We start from the raw sequence: 21,448 nt of genomic DNA, 5'->3' as shown, positions 1-21,448 counted from the left end.
TCTTTCATTTTCATCCATTATTTATATATATATATATATATATATATATATATATATATATATATATATATATATATATATATGCAAGCTTAAGGGATACTAGGGTGGAAAGATTTAGGTTATATCAATTATATTAATTCAGATTGTATATAGTATCCACAGAAGTACTGGTTTATGAATAGTTAAGAAAATCATAGCATACTGGAACATCTTAAATGAATAAAGGACCTTTGCATTAAGTAAGCTATTTTTGTTTGGACAATATTTGTCCTAGAATTAACTGCAATAATCATTTTATTGGGATATAAATATTATTTAATGCAAAATAATTAATTTAAACATGACTTTTTAATCACAGTAAATATATGTTTTTAATTATTAAGAACATTTAGGTAATTGCAATATAATAATTTATAAATATCCTAAAAAAGCCACTAGGTTAAAATAAATTATGGCAGACCAGCTCATTCACATTTGTGGGCCCTCCAAAAATTATTTAAGTCCTGTCCATATATTGTACAATATGTAAATAATGTAATTATTGCAGCATGCGTATCTACACTTTATTATCTCTATTCCAAACAATTTTAAATGATTCCTTTATAAAACCACAGGTGTGGTAATTCTCTTTTGTTTTAAAAGTGTATATTCATAAAAGTAGCAAATCCTGTCCAAATACCTAGACAGGGCTTACAAATGTTTTTTTTAATTCATCCTTTTAACTGCCAAATGTGTTTATTCTTGTAGTTGGCACCTATGGCTTTAGAATCTATGACTGCAAGACTTTATAGGTTGGTGTCTTCCCTGCTTCAAGGTTTGGCTCAGTTGCTGAGTGATAATGCAAAAAGCTGCTTTTGTTGCTGTCTTTACTGCATTCCTCTTACATGCCAGTGGATCCAGCGCCTCATTAAAGCTCTTTTTTCCCCTCATGCCCCTGAACCCCAGAACTGCTTTCCATAGAGAGTAAGCACAGCCAGGTCTCCTGGAACCCATGAGTTCTGTCCCAGTGCTCTCACAGGCTTGAGTAAAGCCTGGGCAAAGGCATGGACAGCTAGCTGCTCAAGGCCTGGAAGGCAGAGGCCATACTGGGTCAGATGGCCAGCCAGGGCCACCTCAACCTGCCCTGCTCCAGGGAGAAGCCTGGGCTCTGACACCAAAGACTGGTGCGGCTTTAGAGAAGAGTGAATGGCTCTTTTTTGCACTGTCCAACAAATGTGGGTATGTAGGCTAATATGAACCTTGGTTTTGTATTTGTCAGAAGCATTATATAAAATGTTAGACACTAGTAAACAAAACAGTAATTCTCTTCCAAAATCAAATAAGCACGATGTTAATCTATACAGATTTTTCCCCTAAAAAATGTGTATTTGCGTCATCAAAGCGCTTCAATTTAAGCTTAGATTTCCGAAATATTTCCAACATCGTGGTTAGCAACAGTACTAGCCACGGTTAGCAGCAGCATTAGCAGCGTTTAGTGCTAGTAAATGCCACCGGACAGTGCTGCACTAAGGAACCCTAAGTGTTCTGGTAAGCCAGGCCCCTATCAGCTAACGGTTCATCCCAAATAGCTGGTTTTAATACGATTTACACACAGGCTACAATCAGATGTACTTACCTCTGAACAGCGGAAGAGCTAAGCGCTTAGTGCGGTTAGTACTGCTCCAGCCTTAGTGCTGGAGAAACTTTACTGAAAGTCCTTTATAATGCTGTACTTCAGCGGAGTGGTTTTACTACTCCTTACAACCTGACTGCTAGAATTAATACATAATGTGCACCGGATTATAAGGCACACTTAATTTTAGTAAAAATTTAAAGTATTTAAGTGCACCCTATAGTGCGAAAAATATGGTAAATTAGGAAACCGCCTAATAAGAAGCTCACTTTAACTTCGTACAGTCATAGTTGAAAAAGTTTGAACAATTTAAAGCAGGAAAAGTAAAAACACAGCAAAAAGAACTAGAAACTTTTTTGATTACTTTTTGTGCTCAGTTTGATCAGGAAGCCAAAACACTTAATCTTTACCCCTCACACACTACTCAATTCCCTTTTTATAAACTGCTGACTCTGACAGCTGAGTAAAAATCTAAAGACTAAAGCTAACTTGCACAGACTCATTCAGACTAACTTTTATCTTCCCTTAAGCCTTTTACTGTTTTATTTTTTATACTGTTAAGAACATTATACAGTTGCGTGTCATTTTGATGTAGCAAAGCCTCAAGAAGCTTTAACCCACTCTGAAAATCATCAACTTCTTCTTCCCCCACATTCTTACTACTTTCCCTCTGCTGGCCCTCATTTCTTTTCCATTTCTTTCGCTCCTGTCCTCTCCTCCGTCACCTCTCTTTCCATTCACCTCTTCTTCCTTCCCCCCTTCGGCTGACCTTAGCTCATCTATCTCCAGCCTTAGGTCTACCTATTCCTCCCACTCATTCCCTGTCTCCCTCTTTCCATTTATCACTCTTCATCTTCTACCTCAATTTCTTTCCGTCTGCCCTCACACGCTCTTTGAGTCCTACATGGACAAGATGTTGTTCTGTACTGTTTTGGTGGATGCCTCCTCCACAGGCTCCTGGTTGCTTTTTCTTGCTTTCTCCTCATTATCTTCACTACATGCATCTCTGTTCTCTTTGTCTACATTGCCATCCTTTCTTTCTTTATCCCTTTGTTCCTTTGTGCCCGTTTCTTCATTCTCGTCTTCATCGTTAAAGCCCTTAGTCTCCTCGAGGGGTCTCGCACCTATGACCTTTTCAACATTAATAAAGCAGGGGTCAAAAGCTAATCCCTGTTCTCCATTTCTCAAGCTCACCTCACAGCACTGTGACACTGCATCCAGTGTGGAAGCTCCCAGTCTGGGTTCACGTGTGGGGAATAAATCTCTCAGTCGGCGGCTACTTCCTGTTCATTTTGAGGGTTCTTCAGCATGGAAGATCAGTGACAGTGCGTTTCTCTCCATCAGCTGTAGACCCTTCTGCAGGGCCAGTCTATAGCCATGCTATATCTCCTCTACCTTTGGCCCCAGAGGGCACAGTTTCTAGGGCTTCTCCAGCAGAGTAGACCCCAGCAGCAGTGCTGATCATTAGCCCCATCTCCTTGCTTCCTTACTGCAGCTCAATGGCAGATTCAGACTGTTTGAAGGGCTTTTATTACACATTACACTTCACATATAACTGTAGGAGAACTCTATATATCATGGCATCCTGTAGGGGCGCAATAGAGAGCAATTAAAACACTAGCCACTAATTAGGACACATTATCAAATGTTCTTGCACTAGAAGGCACATCATGTATTTTGTATATAATGTATTGCAAGACTTAGTCATTTTTTACCATGTACAGGGCAGTCAGTAGGGAGTTTAGTCTCATTTTTGCCACTTCTGAGGGCACTTTAGCTGTGTTTTGTCAGCCATAGTAGCACAAGGGGGGCAGTTGCCCCCCATGCTTACCTCCCTAAAGTCACCAGTTTGTGGATGAGGGTCATCCAGGCTTATTTGAGCCAGAACAGAGGTAGTGTCTGAACGATAAAGTGGTGGACATAAGCAGCCATGCATGAAGCAGATAAGGCAGGGCTGTGACGGGTGTGGACATTTTTAACTCTGCATAGGGTTCCTTCAGGTGGATATCACATGATCTTTTACAACATTTGTAGTAGAATGACAGAGGAAGAGATGCACTTGTATTTTAGAAATAAAAGGTAAAAGAAGATTGGAAAAAGCTAACAAGACTGGGGGGGGGGGTGTGAGTGGAAGGGTTGGGGGGCGGAGTAGCAGAGTGACGAGGACAGAGGTTAGCTCAACACGACAGTTACAGATTAAAGTGAGTGAAGCTATTCCCTCAGCGCCAGCCGAGCTGAATAGATCCCTGGTGTAGGACAGCGTGTCGTTAGGCGTCGTAATTCAAGGTGAGAAGTACAAGGTGCATCAGATGTCAGCGGGCCCTGGCTGCCATGTTCAAGTGCTCAGGCCTGGTCTGAGGAACAAGACTCTGACATTAACATGAGCGCACGAGTAGAAAAAGGCCATCCATAGGGAACCAAGGCCCATCTTTAAGGAAAAAAAAAACTACAGACAGAAAGACTTTTTTTTTTTGGATCGCTTCATACACACACAGCCTCGTGCACGCTCACACACACACAGACACTCTTGTGATGTTTTCATAAGTGATGCCCCAGCACTAAAAGAGAGGCCAAGCATCCCCCTTGACTGCATGACATGAATAGAGCTGTATTACTCCTTTTGACAAGATTCCCTGCTGCTTCAGCTTCTCTCGCCGTATCTTTCTTGCCCTGCTGTCTCGGCCTTTCTCTTTTATGCTCTCTCTCTCTTTCTGTCTTTTCTATTTCTATATTTCTCTTTAGTATTTGAGGGAATATTACTGCAGGCCAGAGGCTCTGTTAACCCTCCACCCTTCCAGTGACAGTGATCTGCTGAGTGCATCCCTCTCTCTTTCTCCACTCCCATTGGTTATTGGTACCGTATAGCCTGGAGTTCAGAGTCAATGAAATTAATTTTCTTATTCAATTTTCCAGTTGAGGTCAGGACCATGAACAGGAGCAAAATGGCTGCATTTGGAGTTAGTCCTCCTTTAGAATGCACTCTTCATGTAAATGAGTTACTTTAATCAGTTATCATCAACCTACTCAGAACAAAATTTACCTCCAGACTCCGCTATCAAGCAGGGAAAGAAAGTGATTAATTACACACGGCGCCAGGTCAGCAACTTTAAAGGATTTAAAAGGACTTTTAGGAATTTTCTGGCTCAGACAGTTCAGGGGTGCCTTTCCTGATGATGGTTAGATCTTAGTGATTTACAAACAATTTAAAAAATATATATAATTTTTACAGATGCCAGTTTGCAAGTATTTCCAAAAAGCCTTAGTCTCCGAAATTAAACATGAGTTTTAAGTAATTCTTGGCACCACAGTTGAAAACTTAATCACAGATATACATTTTCTTCTTATTCTTATTATTATTATTATACCACAAAAGCATCATTAGGAAAATAATTGTTAATTGATTTAAAAAAATAGGCAATGTGTTTTAAATGTGTTAAATTACTGATATAAAAATACTCTTGCTAGAATTTTGGTATAGCAAGTCTATTTGATTACCGTATTTTTCACACTGTAAGGCGCACTTAAAATCATTTAATTTTCTCAAAAATTGACAGTGCAACGTGCTACATGGGACAAACCACTAGCTCATGTCCCCCTGGCTTACTGGAACACTCAGGGTTCCTCAGTGTAGCGCTGACACGCTGCATTTACTAGTGGTAAGCGCTGCTAACCGTGGCTAGCGCTGCTGCTAACCGTGCCCAGCGCTGCTGCTAACCATAATAAAATACTGGAAATCTAAGCTTACTGTAAGTAAACAGAAGGTCTTTACTCACCCAAATAAACAGTTTTCAGGAGAGAAATCTGTGTAGATTAACATTCAGCACTCGTTTGACTTTGAAAGAATTTATTTTGTTTGTTGTTTTGTTTTGTTTTGTTTACTAAACCTCTCCCCAGTGGTGAAACCTGATTAATTAGAAGGGAAACATGGCGACAGCCTTGTTCCTTACTGTTGTCGCTTAAAATGCTCCTCATAGTCAGGTCTCCTTTATAATCCGGTGCACTTTATGTATGAAAATAGACCAGAAAATAGACGTTCATTAATAATGTGCCTTATAGTCTGTAAAATACGATAATTAGGTGACAACAGACTTAGTGGATCAATTTGTATCCATTGCCATAGCAGAGAACACATTTATTTACTACTACTACTTCTAGTACTACTACTTCTCATAATACACTGTATTTCAGTCAAGTTAAATTATTAGTTTTACATGAATAAAATAAAGCCTGGAAAAAAATTAAACACTACATACATTTATGATTAGGATAAAACTTAGCAGCCCATGTTGTCTGTGAGATAGAACTGCATGTGACATGCAATTAAGTGCATAGTAAGTTACTAATGAGTCAGAATAATCTTAATTCCCCAAATAGGATTACATGCTAAGTAAATTACAGTGGGTTTCGTGAAAATGTTCATAATTAAGAATAATGTTCTTAAGAATGAGGTTATGAAGTATGTAGCATTACAAACCTATTGGGAAAGCCATCCCAGAGCATTCTACATTCATCCACAAAATGCAGCCCTCTGGTTTGGTGCCATTAAACAAAACCATTACCCAGGCAAGTCTGCCTTGCTTAAGTCTTTGCACATCCTATAATGTGTACCTTGGGAACATCAGTGATTTAGTCATTTGTGTTTGTGCCTGGGAAAGTTTGAAGCAGTTCCTAAACAACACATTTTAGCGTCTCATAAGCCAGACGATTTTAAAACATTTAAAAAAAAATGTAAAGATTTAAAAAAAAATGTAAAGATAAAAACCTTAAACGTTTATTTTTTCTTAAGTAATTAATCTATAATTAATTCATTCACTATTCATCTGTGGGTGGGGAACAAATGTAAAGGTCCTAAAGTGGCCCAATTACAGCTTGACCTAAACTAAACTAATAGTTAGATCAGGTCGTGAGCTGAAGATTGATGTTCATGACGAATCAGAAAGCAGTGTAACAGTACAAGAGCTGTGTGGTTAATAAATGTCCAAATATCATTAAATAAATAAAATATAAAATATAAAAAATATACTGGTCGCTGCTACAAAACTGTCCACGTAACAGCTTTAGGTGCCAATTAACTCACTTGCATCTCTTGGAGAGTTCTGTACCCTTGAAGGGTGAGAACAGGCACATGCCCCCTCTGATGCGTGTGAAATTAGCCACCAACCCTTTTTCAACTGCCTCCAGTGCAGCACCGCTGCGGGGCATGTGTCTCAATTATAAACAGTGGTTTTGAATTTTTGGCTCCAATTAACTCTACACGTGGATTTAGGAAGACTGGGTTGGCCATCATTACATATCTCCACTTCCTGTGTCTGTTCTGAGTTCTGAGTTTTGTTGTGATTTTATGACGTTTAAAATATATGTAGTGGAATCACAACATATATACATTACATAGTTTCTGCTGTCTGATTTTGTTTCACTTGCATTATCTCACTTTTTGGATCACATCTTAAAAGCCCATATGAACTTAAGGGTGCACAGTGCATTGATTCAGCATGTGGGCATGTGTAATAGTCACTTGTGGTGTTTTATAAGGCAAGTTAAATCATGCACATCCTGCTATAACATGATTGATACACAGGAAAAATCTACACTGTTCTTATTTTCTATTATATGTCTAAAAGAGGTACAATATACCTGCCAAAAATTGTTTATTATACTCAAATCTTTGACACGCAGACTTTGTTATTAGCCTTTCAACATGCTGGATCATTGACTTTAGAAATATCGCAAAAAGTTAGCACTGAACACCAAAATATCACAAAGTCAATTTGCCTCAGTATCATCCTGCCCTACTGTGGGCACCTGTGCAAATTCAACAATTGTTTCCTTTGTAAAAGAAAAGTGCATTCAAGCATATTTTTAAAAGTAAACTTTGAAAAGTACATTCTTTTAGCACTAATACGAATTAATACACACCTAAATACATATCAAATGTACTATTTTGGAACAACTTATGACAACTTAAGTATATTTTAGTTGTTACTGAGCTATATTTAAATACAACATAAAAGCATTAGGTGGTGCTTTTGAGGGTTTTTTTCTCGTATATCTTCTTTGAACTAAAGTAGATTTAAGTATGTGTTTTTTTTAAACATCATTTTTAATGCATTTGAAGTTTTTGTAAATGCACTACTTTGCATATTGATGCAAACATTGTGAACACCTTAATGACACTGGAAAAAAAACTACACCAAAGTACACTTTAAATATATTTAATGTGTATTTTTATTCAGTATATTAAATAGAAAATGCACTTTTTGTATTCTTTAACTAATTAAACATACTTTCAATGCTCTTAAGTATACTTCTTTTTCACAAGTATTACCTTCCAGATCTCCTTAATTTGTCATGAAAACAATGGAACAGTGTCCATGCCTGTATAATTATGGACCATATAGTACACTTATAGCACTTGAGATGCAAAAGCAGACATACAAATAAATAAAAATACACATTATTCCATTATTCTTGCCACTTTTTGTTTCAGTGTATCATGGAAGATTACTGCAAGCCAGTGGCTCATGTGACAGTGAAGCGATCTGCTGAGTGCTGCCCCACCACCCTCTCGCTCTCTTTAGCTTCTGTCTCTCTCTCTGACACTCTCCTTCTCTCCATGATTGGGTTGAGCTGTGCAAACACACCCTCCATCTCTGCGCGTTAATAGTGTTTACACCCCCGTCTTTCAGCATGCCTCGCAGCTCCGGCCGTCCTCCAGGGCTGCTGATGCTCGCTCGCTTCCAGTTCAGCATGAGCTTCTCTCTCTCTCTCTCTTCTTCCCTCTCTCCCTCCCTCTCCCTCTGTCTCTCCGTTAGGCTCGCTGACTCGCCCCATTCTTGCGGATCTGTCGGCTCAGTGGAGGAGCTGCCATTATCCTGATTCCTGTCCGCCACTGCTGAGCCGCCCTGTTGGCATCCACATGCGTGCTAATGCAGCAGTGTGCTGCTTCCCAGGCCCGGCCCGGGGGCTGCATGACCCAGATAGGAGTGGCGTGCAGCATGGAGAGCGAGTGGGTGGGTGGGAGGGAGGTGGAGCGGGGCACGGGGGTCGAAAGAAGGAACAAGTGGGCTGTGAGAGAGAGAGAGAGAGAGAGAGAGAGTAGCAACGTGAAATGGGAGAGGTGGGTAAAAATAGCCCCGTCCGACAGCAGCAACACAGGACAGGAGCTCAGGAACAGTTAGTGCCAGTCGCCTCCCGCTAACAAGAGACCAAGGCTGGACTTCCCTAACAAGCAAGAGGGGTCACGGGATCATGCATTGCCTGAAGCTGAGCGGCTAGACTCACACATGTACACAGACATACAGCCAGAGCCATGCTGTAATAAGAAAAGGCCATCTACTTAGATATTTATTTAATTTCACCCAAGATATTTCTTGTTTTGTCTGGTTCACTTCATATTATTTATTAATATACATCCATTTCTGCATTTCAAGCCTTCTAAACCTGTAAAAAAGAGGGCTAATAATGAGGTATACTTTTTATATCATCAGGTGATTGTAATCTTGACTAATCTCAAAAGTTTGACTGCTTGAGGAGCAGAGATAGTTTGTCCCAAATGCTTGAGAAAATGAATTACATTTTTAAGGAATCAGGAGGAACTTCAGTGAACACCCATGATCTCCAATCTCTCAGATAGGACTTATCAATAACAGTCATTCTGCAATTGCAGGTAGAACCACATTGTCAAGTGATTACTTTGGCATAACTTTCTCAAGCACTGCAATACAGAATTTTGTGAAACAGAAGCTTTATGTTAATTCTGATAAAAGTGGCTTCGACTTCTTTGGGCAAAGGACATCACAAAGTGGAAGGCAAATCTGTATCCCAATTTTTTTTAGGAAGAAATGTACACTGTGTTCTAAGGACCAAAGATTAAAAAGGACCACTCAGACTGTTAAAAGCAACAAGTCCAAAATCCAGGGTGTGTCATGGCTAAGGGTGTGTCGTGTCGTATCGTATCGTACGCAATAATATCGCCAACATTTTTAAATATCATGAGCAATATTATACCCTGAAGTATGGTGCCATATCACCCACCCCTAATTATCACATCAGGAGACTACTACTTAAGCTAAAGGAAAATCACACTGTTCTCATTTCTCATTATATATCTACTAGTGACAGATTATATCTGTGTAGTATCATTTATTTTACTTTAATCCTGGATATATGGAGATACATGGAGTGCATTATTAGTATCAAGACATTCTGGATTATTGACTTCTGTTATAAATCTGATAAAATTCTTGTATTTTTTAATATCTCAGTGAGGAGTGTGCCATATTATCGTACGCAATAATTAAATTGAATTTTCATTTTGTTGCAGTAGTGTATTCTTGAAATTTATATTTTTTTAATTCAGTGTTTTGTCATATCACCAAGAGTACCGTTATAGCGAAAATACCATGAAATAACATGATATTATTTTAGGGCCATATTGCCCACCCTTTATCATGGTATGGGGTTGTGTCAGGACACTTTTGTGATGGCAGCGTTGCTGCAGAAAAGTACATTTAGAATAGGGGTGTGCCATATCGTATCGTACGCAATAATATTGCCAACATTTTTGAATATCGTGAACGATATTATACCCTGATATATCGTGCCATAGCACTCACCCCTATTCATCACAGCAGGGTCCTACTTTTTTGCTGTTGAAGCAAAAGACAAAAATCACACATTTCTCATTTACAATTAAATATCTACTAGAGACAGATTATATTTGTCCAGTATAATTTATTTTACTTAAGTCCTGAATATGTGGAGATATTTGGAATGCATTATTATTATTGTAACATTCTGGATCTTTGACTTCTGTTAGAAATCTGCTAAAATTATTGTATAATTTTATATCTCAGTTAGGGGTGTGCCATATCATATCGTATACAATAATAAAATGTAAGTTTTGTTTTGTTGCAGTAGTGTATTTTTAATTTTTTGATCATATTGCCAAGAGTATCGTTATCACGATAATACCATGAAATATCGTGATATTATTTTAGGGCCATATCGCCCACCCCTAATTGAGAACTAAGAGCAACATGTGCTGTTTTCAAGATGACATCTTTTCTATGGACAGCCATGCATTTTTAACAAGACAAGTGTAACAAGTGTAAAACCACATGCTGCACACATAACAAAGACATGGTGGTTCAACAAGAAGGTACGGGTAGCGAATTGGCCTGCCTGGAGCCCTTTGACCTGTTCCTAGTAGAGAATGTGTTTTTAGTAAGAATGAGATAAAAAAAGACCTTAAACACTTTGGCACTCTGCATCACCTGTGCCAAAACATCTTTATTTTGTAAAATGTTGTAGGAAGGAATGGCATTAAAATAAAGTGGTGTCCCAACTTTTATTGGAATGTGTTGTGAGCCTGAAATGCAGGAATGGATGTATATTAATACATAAAATGAAGTTGACCAGACACATTTAAATATCATGGGTTCATGCTATTCAATGAAATAAAATTGAAATTACATGTCAGAAATCATTTTTTAACCATAATTTTTTTTATTTGGGGTTGTACTATTCTAGAAAAAATCTTAAGGATGCATATCTGTAATGGCAAAGCTCTGTTTCTGTGACAAAGGTACAGGACTGAAGCAAACGTACTCTCCCTGATCGGGTCGTGCAGCCTAGTGCAGCGAGCCTGCCTCACTAGTGCACGGCGCAGAGCTAACGACTTCCCTTATGTTGCGGCACTGCAGGGCAGCCTGCTGTTTTTCTTAAGCACAGGTAGCTTATTTACTGCCCTTTCTGTTCGGTATGTACAGTATAATGAGAACTAAATTACCCACAACCCAGGGCACAGATTGAGCTGTCTGTAACAGTCAATGCTCTTATTGTAGATGAATTCGGACAGATAACTCGACATGTAAGTAATTGCTTGCCTCTGTTTTTTTTTTTTTATGAAGTCTCCTCATAATCACTAATGAACAGCAAGCTTACAGGACCCCCTGTCATCTCTCCTGTTCAAGCTCAGGGCTGGCGAGTAATTTACAGACTAATTGACCTATGCATGCCCTGTCTGCTCTTTATAGCAGTTGTTGTCACACCAGTACGCTCAGACAGTCCAGATTTTTGCTCCACCCCAGCATGCAAGTTCTTCAACTTTATGTAATTAGAGGAACTGTTTTTGTGATGCAGTATTTAAAAAAAACAAGCTTTTTGTTAAAGGGGCTCTGGGTAAGATTGGGTAAGATTGATATTTTTGCTCGTGTGCTGCCACTACTGTTGCAGAGAGTAATTCAAGTGTACAGAACTGTTGTGAACCCAAGTTTAAGCCTCTCCCCTCCCGGCACAAAATGCAGTATAGCTAAAATCCTCTATTAAAAAGCCTGCAACAACCTTTCTCTCTTCTGTCTGTATAAAATCTGTCGAGCCAGATTTCAAACGCGCTGTTTCTTGATGTAAACTCTCACAACCAATCAGATTTAACCTTGGCTGTTTGAGCGTGAACCAAAGGCATTAAGGGATGTGTGAAATACTGTATTTTTCGTACTATAGGGTGCACTTATTTTAAGGCACATTATCAATTCACGTCTATTTTCTGGTCTTTTTTATACATAAGGCGGACTGGATTATAAGGGGCATTTTAAAGAGACACTATAAGGAACTTTTAATCAGGAGTGCCACCACATGGTATCTAAATAAATTAAGTAAACAAAAAAGACTTTCTTTTAAAGTCAAACAATGGCTGGATGTAAATCTACACAGATTTCTCTCCTGAAAACTTTATTTGGGTGAGTAAAGGAGAGTAAGCTCAGATTCCAAAATTTCTCCAGAACTAAGGCTGGAACATTAATATTAGTGGCTAACAGCTCTAGCAGTGCTAGCTGGGGTTAGGTGCAGGCTACAGGCCGATAACTCTCCCCTCTGAACGGGGAAATGGAGAGTGTGATTAGCGGATAATGCTAACGCTACTCTAGCAGTGCTAGCCGGGGTTAGAAGCAGGCTACAGGCCGATAACACTCCCCTCTGAACAGGGAAATGGAGAGCGTGGGTTAGCGGATAATGCTAACGCTACTCTAGCAGTGCTAGCCGGGGTCAGGAGCAGGCTACAGGCCGATAACACTCCCCTCTGAACGGGGAAATGGAGAGCGTGGTTAGCGGGTAATGCTAATGCTACTCTAGCAGTGCTAGCCGGGGTTAGGAGCAGGCTACAGGGCGATGCTAATGCTAATGCTACTCCAGCCCCAGTGCTGGAGAACTAAACTGAAACTCCTGTATAACGCTGTACTTCAGTGAAGTGGCTTATCTGCTCCTTAATACCTGACTGGTAAAATTCATACATAAGATGCACTGGATTAATGCCTTGCATTGATGATTTTTGGGAAAATTAAAGGATTTTAAGTGGTGGAAGGGCAGAGAGCCAACACAAGAGAGCTATCTGAACTATATCACTAATTTGTCTCGTTTTGCATTAAATGTTTTCATTATGGACTACAACTCCAAAATGTAACGTTAAGACTTAGGAGGCAAGCTAGACTAGATTATATAACACAGCAAAAGATCAGAGCAACAAAATAAGATTTTACTTACAAGTCCAACAAGAAGCTGGCCAGCTCTGTCTGTTTAGTAGTTACCCTCACTCTAGCTCAACAAGTAAAAGCCAGTTCAGTATTAATCCTCCCCTAGTCTCTAACTTGTTTACTCTCTCTTTTCTTCTGTCTTGCTTCTTCAGACATCTGGTCTGGTTACATAGTCTGGTTTCAGCGCTCAGTGAAGCCCAGATCAGGCATGAGAGGGATGCTTTTCTGCCCGTTACACCTCAATAAAGTGGCTGAAGAACTAGTATAATGTTTGTGCGATGTCACATTGAAGCTAAAGTACACTGCACTGACCACTGGGATATGTGTGTGAGCTCTCCTGCATTAAATGTGGATGTGATTTTTGTCAGAGTTGCCTGTCTGTTCACACGGACAGTTTTAGCTAGACACTGTCAGACAAAATCATTACCACCCACAGCGCTGTCCACTATGGGTGGTAATGCCTTTTATGTTGTATTCTTTGAGTGTGTGTTTTTCTTTTTTTACTTTATTTAATATATTTTCTACATTGTAGATTATTATTTAAGGCATTATAAAAAAATAAGGGACACGTATGGAATTACATAGTAAACAAATAAATGCTTGTCATCCCCTGATTTAAACCTCATCAACTGTGAGATGGTGATTTGGGATAAGCTGGAGCTTCACAGCATGAAGAAAAAGCAGCAACTATTGTTCAGCACATCCAGGAACCTTTAGGTGACTCTACCTTAAAAGACACTGAGATTAAAATGCTAAGAGTGTGCAGATCTGTCCTCAATGATAAAGGTGTTACTTAGAAGAATCTAAAGTATAAAACATGTTCTGGTTTGTTTAACACTTCTTTTTAAATAAATCCATATGTATTCCTGTATAGATAAAGTACTTTAAATAATATATATATACTGACCGACTGGGGTAACCGGCTGTAACTGCTAGACAGGTGACTGTGATAGAAATCACATCCACATTCACTGCATACTATCTAGTGCTATCTAGTTCTTGCCATGACATTTGTCATTTTAGTGTGTGTGTGTGTGTGTGTGTGTAGTAGCTCAATGCGTTAAGCCGCAGAGGAGGCATCATCAGAGGAGGGCTGGCATAATGAACCTTACAATTCATATCTCCTTTTTCTACCAGTCTTCCGTTTCTGTTTTCCTTTTTTTTTTCTTTTTCATGATGTTGATAAACGCTGCAAAATTGGCCCTGGTGCAACAAGATGTGAGAGGGATAAAAAAATAAATGAAGGTATTGACAGGAGGATTGGGACAGAGAAAAGGAAAAGAGACAAGATGAGACACATGGTGAGCTCTCGGTCCAGCGTGAATAAGACATGAATGACAAAGAACCCTGAATAATCTTGGAGGCGTTTTTTTTTTTATTATGCTTTTTTTTCTTTTCATATGAAAGGAGGGTTTTTCGAGGTGACTGCTGCTTAGCTGCTGTAACACTAAATAAAACATGTGGTCTGAGGCTGGAAAAAATGCTCCGATATGCAATCTCCGCTATTCTGCTCTTTTGAGCTGCAGTTTCCTGCCCCAGCAACATAATGTAGAAGTGCAGCAACCGGCCCAGGTGCTGTGACTATGGTGCTCATGTGTTGCTTGTGCTGTATGTTTTGGTTGTTGTGGAACGATGTTGATTGTGATATCAGTAACAGTACACCGCTACTGTTTATTGTGTAATGCAGGGGTGTCCAAACTACGGCCCACGGGCCATTTGCGGCCCGTTTCCTTTTTTGGAGTGGCCCGAGAGGTATTTTAGAAATAGAATGAAAGTTGGCCCGCTGTTAAGCAGGTTTTTATAATGTGAGATTCAAAGTTTGAACGCTAGGTGTCAGAAACGGGCCAAAGAGTCTAAAAGTGGAGAGAGTGCGCATTTCTAGCAGAGAAAAGCGGGTCAAAAAGTCTAAAAGCGGAGAGAATGCGCATTTCTAGCTCAGAAAAACGGGCCAAAGTGTCTAAAAGCTGAGAAAATGCGCATTTCTAGCACAGAAAAACAGGCCAATGAGTCTAAAAGCGGAGAGGGTGCGCATTTCTAGCGCAGAAAAACAGGCCAAAGTGTCTAAAAGCTGAGAGGGTGCGCATTTCTAGCGCAGAAAAACAGGCCAAAGTGTCTAAAAGCTGAGAGGGTGCGCATTTCTAGTGCAGAAAAACGGGCCAAAGTGTCTAAAAGCTGAGAAAATGCGCATTTCTAGCACAGAAAAACAGGCCAATGAGTCTAAAAGCGGAGAGGGTGCGCATTTCTAGCGCAGAAAAACGGTCCAAAGAGTCTAAAAGTTGCCGTAATTAGGGATTTTAATATTAAGAGACATCATGAAATGAAACATCAATTTGAAAAATCTTAGTTTACATAACACTGTCAAAGATAAAGATAGTAAGTTAAGTAAAATGGTCTGTAAATGAAAATAATCAGGAAAAAAAAGTATTATTTAAAGTGGTATATTTCATTATTTGTTTTATTACAGAGTGTGGCCCGTGACTTCAAATATATTTCTCCTTTTGGCCCCAACAGAAAATGTTTGGACACCCCTGGTGTAATGTGTAAGGCTTTAGTGTTTGTTGTAGATGCAGAGGAGGAGACGTATAGTGGGACAAAGTATGTTGGCGAAGTTCTACTTTTGCAGAACACAGAAGAGGAGGGAAAGTTTAGAAGAAGTCTGCTCAGGAAGTGTGTGTGTGTGTGTGTGTGTGTAGAGGGAGGAAAGAGATGGAGAGCAAGAGTGACATGCTCCATTTCCATCCAATGAGCAGCATTAGAGTTGAACCATGTTTACTTAGGCTTCCTCTCTCTGCCTCTCTCTCTATCCCCCCCTCTTTTTCCCTTTCCCTTTTCTCTGCTCCCTTTCTGTCCTTCCACCTGTCAGTCGGTTTGGTGCATTAGCGGGCAGTCTAGGGTGACGCATTACGGCGTGACACATCACACACTTTCCCCATTTATTTCCAGAAAACCGCAGCCCTGTAGCGCTACACTTGTGCTGCAGGTCCTTCCGCTCCCTCCCTTCTGCTGGGCTCATCTAGCAAACTCACTCTCTCCTCCGCAAATGTGCTGTTAATTAAATAGCAAACTCCCCTGCTTCTCACCCAGGTTTAACATCCTCCTTCAGGACAGCCCTTAAGCTTTGAGCCGGGTTGAGATTGAGCTAAATTAGTACTAGCATAGAATGGCTATGAGTTGGAACAGCTGTGTAGCTTTAGTAAAAGCTATAGCAGGCCCGACTTTGCCAGTAACCTGCTGCGAATGTGTACGTTTCTCACATATGGCCGTGGAGAAAAGTCATGAGGTATCGGTGCGAAGCATGGCTCACGTCCATCACCGCAGCTTCCATGCCCCGCCACCACCCACGGTGCTGTCACATGGTGGCGGTGAGCGCTGAATATTGCAACACTGATTGTTTTAAAAAATTAAGTGACCCCCCCCCACCCCCTCCCCAACACCGCCATTCCATCTCTGCATGCTGTTCTGTCCCATGAAGAGACAAATTTAGAGAGAGGAAGAGGGTTCTATTTATAGAGCCTGACATAACGCAAGCTGGGAGATGTCTGCTAATGTTGCATGTGACTCTAATTGCCGGCGACAGCATTGTCGGAGCAGCACATGCAGCCATGTCAGCGGCGTGGCAACAAGCTGCTCCAGGTCAGGCCTGTACGGGCCGTGCAGCCGAGAGCAGGAGAGACGATCGTCACATTTCGCATTTTTTGTGCGAAAATGACAAACCTGTACACGTCCCTCAGGACCTGGAAAGTGTCTAGCCTGAGATAATTAATGTGGAGGAATTCTGCACCTCTACACTGATATCCCTGCGTAGGGCTGACTATCGTTTCAAAATGTTTAATACCGATATAGATACGATACTTTGAAGTCATTGATACCGACACCCAAACAATATATTTTCCGATACCTTTTTTCAAAATGTACACAACGGATTTATTTAAAAGTCGACATGAGTAATCTCTTTCTCATACTGTCACCATGAGTGGCTCCATTTTTATGGATCTTGTTGGAACAAACTAAATAATGTGCATGCTTGTTTGTGGTGCTTTATTGGGAATATTTTCCCTGACAATATTACTGGAAGCCTTTCAGTTTTTAAGAGTTCATTTTAAGTAATATCAGCATTAGATTGGTAAAAAAAATGTATTATATTTATATTAGTGGTAACAATCAATTAAAAATTATTCTTTTTTTTATTATTACTTCCAGCAGACTATTAACCTTTTTTACTGTATTATGGTATATCAGGGTAGAGAAAGAGAAAGAGGGAGAGAGAAAGAGACAGGAAGGCAGCTTGATTGAGCAAGAGACAGAGTGAGTGATAGAGAAAGGGGGAGACAGTGTCCAAAAACAGGCAACAATTCTACTCTGTAGTACCAAGACATTCTTGTCTGTGCCTTTTTGGTAATGAATTTTGATACCCAGCCCTATCCCTGCGAACAACCCCAATTCAAAAAAGAAGTTGGGACAGTAAAGCATGATAGTAAGGTTTCCATTCAGGACTGCAGTCAGGCCATTCCAGCCCCTATATTCTCTTTTTTTACAGACACCCCTTTGTAGCCAGTCCTCTACAAAAGTACTAGAACAGTGAGACCAATCCAATTATTTACATCTAGATCTGACGCACCATTCATTGGAAGATGGCACCCTATATGTTAACCCTCCCATTTATTTTTTGTGAGAAAATGTATTGAAACAGATAAACTTCAGTGTGTTACAGGTAGGGACATATTACTGACAAGGTCTGCAGTACATGGCAGAAGTCAGAATTTGTATCCATTTAGCATTCAGTGAGTCTGAAGTGTTTTGACATTGAAGCATTAAATTTAATTTAAACTGTCGGCAACAGCAATGTTATGAAAAGGGTCAATACGCTCTCATTTGCCTGCTCTTCTGATCTGGACAGAGGTTTAGCTGACGAGCTGATTCATTTCAGATCATTAATTAAGGATGAACAGGACATATCAGATCAGGGTGAGGGACAGGTTGGCTGCCTTGGTTCGTGTGTGTGGCTGTGGAGGGGAGGGCTGTATTGCTTAATGCCCAGGGGGCAATGATTTATTAATCCTTCCCTGGTTGCAGGTCTGAAATGCAGAAAGAAATTTAATGAAGTTGACCAGACAAAACATGAAAAATCTTGTGCTTACTGTCTGCAATTGAATCAAAGCCAAAGTAAATGTAAGAACCACTGTGCTTTGTAGTGGTTTGTAGTGGTAGTTTTTCCACCAACAGAAGGATGGAGCTTTGGTGCGAATGCTGAAAAACAAAGGATGAGGTCTTGGTGATGGGTTGAAAAAGATTGTCCCTCATTGTAGTACAAACGCGAGCATCTACGGGAGAAACAGGTTACACAGGTTACAGTGAGAAAAAGCCAGTGTGAGAAATGGACAGAGCTGGAATGAGTGTGTGGTGGTGAAACGAGTGTAGAAGGGCAGATGAGGGATGAGGACGCCACAGAAGTGGCAGAGCAGAGGACAAAGACAGTGATAAAGTGGAGGAAGTAAGGAAGAATAATAGATGAAGACAATAGAAGTGCATTAGAGCAGAGCTGTGTGTGTGTGTGTGTGTGTGTGTGTGTGTGTGTGTGTGTGTGTGTGTGTGTGTGAGAGTTAGCGAGTGAGGGAGAGTCAGTGTGTGAGAGAGAGAGAGAGAGAGAGAGAGAGAAAGAAAGAGAGAAAAAAAGAACAAGACTAAGAGAAGTTGGGTAGTTGAGGAGCCGTGGTGGGGTTGTACCATGTTAGCACAGGTGACAAGCAGTCACTGACTTCTCCTCCTCCTCCTCTCTCTCTCTCTCTCTCTCATTATCTACCTCCCCCTCTCTGTCTCTTTCTCTCTCTCTAACAACCTCTCCTTCTCCTTCATTCAAATCAGCCTGCAAGCATGTTCGCGCTGGTACTCCCACTGATTATTATTTTGTTTCTTCTCATTTAGAGTTTGTCATATGACAGAACACACACGGGCGCGGGCGCGTGTCTTTTCCTCTTTAATTATGAGAGTCATCACTTTTTAAATGCTTAATCATGTACAGTTAAACCATTTGCTATTAAATTTCAGCTTTCACCAACACGGTGGGAGTCTCTCAATCTTCCCATATTCTTATTACACTGCTCTTCCCTCCCTCTCTCCCTCCCTCTCTCCCTCCCGCACGCACTCACTCACACACACACACACTCTCACGCAAACACACTCACGCACACACTCGCACGCATAAACAGACTCCCCCCCCCGCTCTCTGTGGGGGCTGTCGTTTCCACCGGATCTCATCTGCAGGAATATAAACTACCTGTCAGACGGCGTCTTTCTGCCGAATTCATATCAGAAAGGAAAACAAAGGAGGGCCGAGGTCAGAGGGATCATTTTTAAATTATTCATAAGCGACTCTCCCCCGGCCACCGTTTTCAACTCCTGTCGCCCAGTTTGTACCGCCCGCACTGCCAGCAAGGGCATCTGTCACGCTTTAAGAGAAATGGGAGACAATAAAGAAGAGAGAGAGCAAACTTTTGAAATCGTATTGATTTATTGTGACGCCCTCTATGTTTGTGTTTTCATTTGCCCATTTCATCTCGTCTGGAGAATCAGGCGGGTTTCTATGCAGCCATTTACTGTCAAGAGGGCCATAAATGTTTAATCTTTAGAGTTCTCCTTTGGCTGATATTTAAGCTGCGATTTTTTGAAATTTAATTTCGTCTGCATAATTGATTCAGACCATTTTGGAAGCCCTCCGTGGCCCTTTCAGAACACAGTAATTTGAGGTAAAGGGTTTTGAGTGATCTCTTTGTTAAGAATTACATGAGCTTATACTGTATCTTCCTCTCTCCCTGTCTCTGTCTTGTCTCTGTCTTGTCTCTGACTCTTTTTCTTTCTCCAACTTCCCTCCTACAGAAACAGTTGGCTGTGCTGGGCGTGGCAGATGCGTGGGACCAGAAGGTGGCAGATTTCTCTGGCTTGTCCAGCAAGGGGAAGGGGAAGCTTCACCTGGGAGGCGTTCTACACTGGGCCTCTTTGGAGCTGGCATCAGAATCAGGCAGTAAGGACGGATCCAATGAGGACGAGCATCTGGATAAACCCAAACTTTTCTATGCAGATCATTCCTTCGTCATCCTGGTGAAGGAGAACAGCACTGGAGCCCTGGTTCTGCTGGGTGCTCTGGACATGGCTGAGGGGGCTGCCCTGCATGATGAGCTGTAGGGCCTGAATGGGTAACACACACATACTGCAGATGAGGTTACATGGACAAAAGACATTGACAGTGAGCTGAGCCACTTCTGTTTAGTGACACCTGTAATGCTGTCTGGCACATTTTGAATTTAGAGTTGATCATCACAGTCTATTGTAGTGAAATACTGTAAAGTCTACACTAGTGAGCTGTTCATAGTGTGCTTTTTATTTTTAATTTTTTTACAAACCAATCTTGCTTAAATTTGCTTGGTTGTCATTTATGTCAAAATATAGTCAATCAGTCCAGACCCCAGACAGTATGTGCTGAGTTTTTTTTTTTTTTTTTTTTTTCTTCAGGTACTTTAAAAAATGCTGTTTTTTTGGCTTTTGCTCTGGAGGTGTGAGCTAACGAGTAAATAAATCTTACAGATACTGCAAAGAACTGACACAGAACTGATGCAGACACTGTCTCCCAACTATGCATTTATAAACGGACAGTGTATTTTTATTTGGTAAAAGCTGGGCAGGGCAGAGTCCTGTGACTAAGCATGCAGTAGTAGGTTTTTAAGGGGAAATTGCATGAATACACTGTATTACAAACCATAACAGAATTAGAGCGTTTATATATATATAATTTAGCAACCAGGTTTGACACCAACTTCTGCCGTAATCTGTCCCACCCCTGCCCAATGGATCAACACCAGCAAAAGACATGTCTCCCCAAACCATCACTGGTCATCAGTAAATTTTACATTTCATTTGGAAATAAAGGGAGCAGAGTCTGGAGGAAGAGTGGAGAGACACACAGTCCGAGCTGCTTGAGGTCTAGTGTGAAGTTTGCACAATCAGTGATGGTTCGGAGAGGCATGTCATCTGCTGGTGTTGATCCACTGTGTTTTATCAAGTCCAAAATCAGTGCAGTTTTTGTTTTTCTCCAAAATCTTACAGCACTTCATGCTTCCTTCTGCTGGCAACTTTTATGGAGATATGGATTTCATTTTCCAGCAGGATTTGGCACACTGCCCACACTGCCAAAAGTACCAATTGGTTTTATATACAGTCATATTCAAATTTTCTGAGACACTGATGTTTGCTTGTTTTTTTTTTAATTTGCTGTAAGCCATAATCAACAACAATAAAAGAAAAGTTTGGAATGTCA

The 21,448-nt window shown here is 40.5% G+C and overlaps 1 protein-coding gene across 1 annotated transcript in view; it reads left to right on the top strand.

Annotated features, from left to right (window-relative positions):
• Window positions 1–21,448, top strand: part of serpinh2 (serine (or cysteine) peptidase inhibitor, clade H, member 2) — a 36,539-nt gene extending 15,091 nt beyond the window's left edge. The window contains exon 5 of the mRNA XM_007250149.4: window positions 20,014–21,448. Coding sequence (XP_007250211.3) covers window positions 20,014–20,319 — 306 coding nt within the window. The 3' untranslated portion in view covers window positions 20,320–21,448. The remainder of the gene's footprint in view (window positions 1–20,013) is intronic.

This window comes from Astyanax mexicanus, chromosome 8 (assembly GCF_023375975.1).
Source record: "Astyanax mexicanus isolate ESR-SI-001 chromosome 8, AstMex3_surface, whole genome shotgun sequence".
Classification (NCBI taxonomy): domain Eukaryota; kingdom Metazoa; phylum Chordata; class Actinopteri; order Characiformes; family Acestrorhamphidae; genus Astyanax; species Astyanax mexicanus.
Note: the sequence above shows the minus strand (reverse complement) of the source record. Positions and strands in the feature narration are given on the sequence as shown.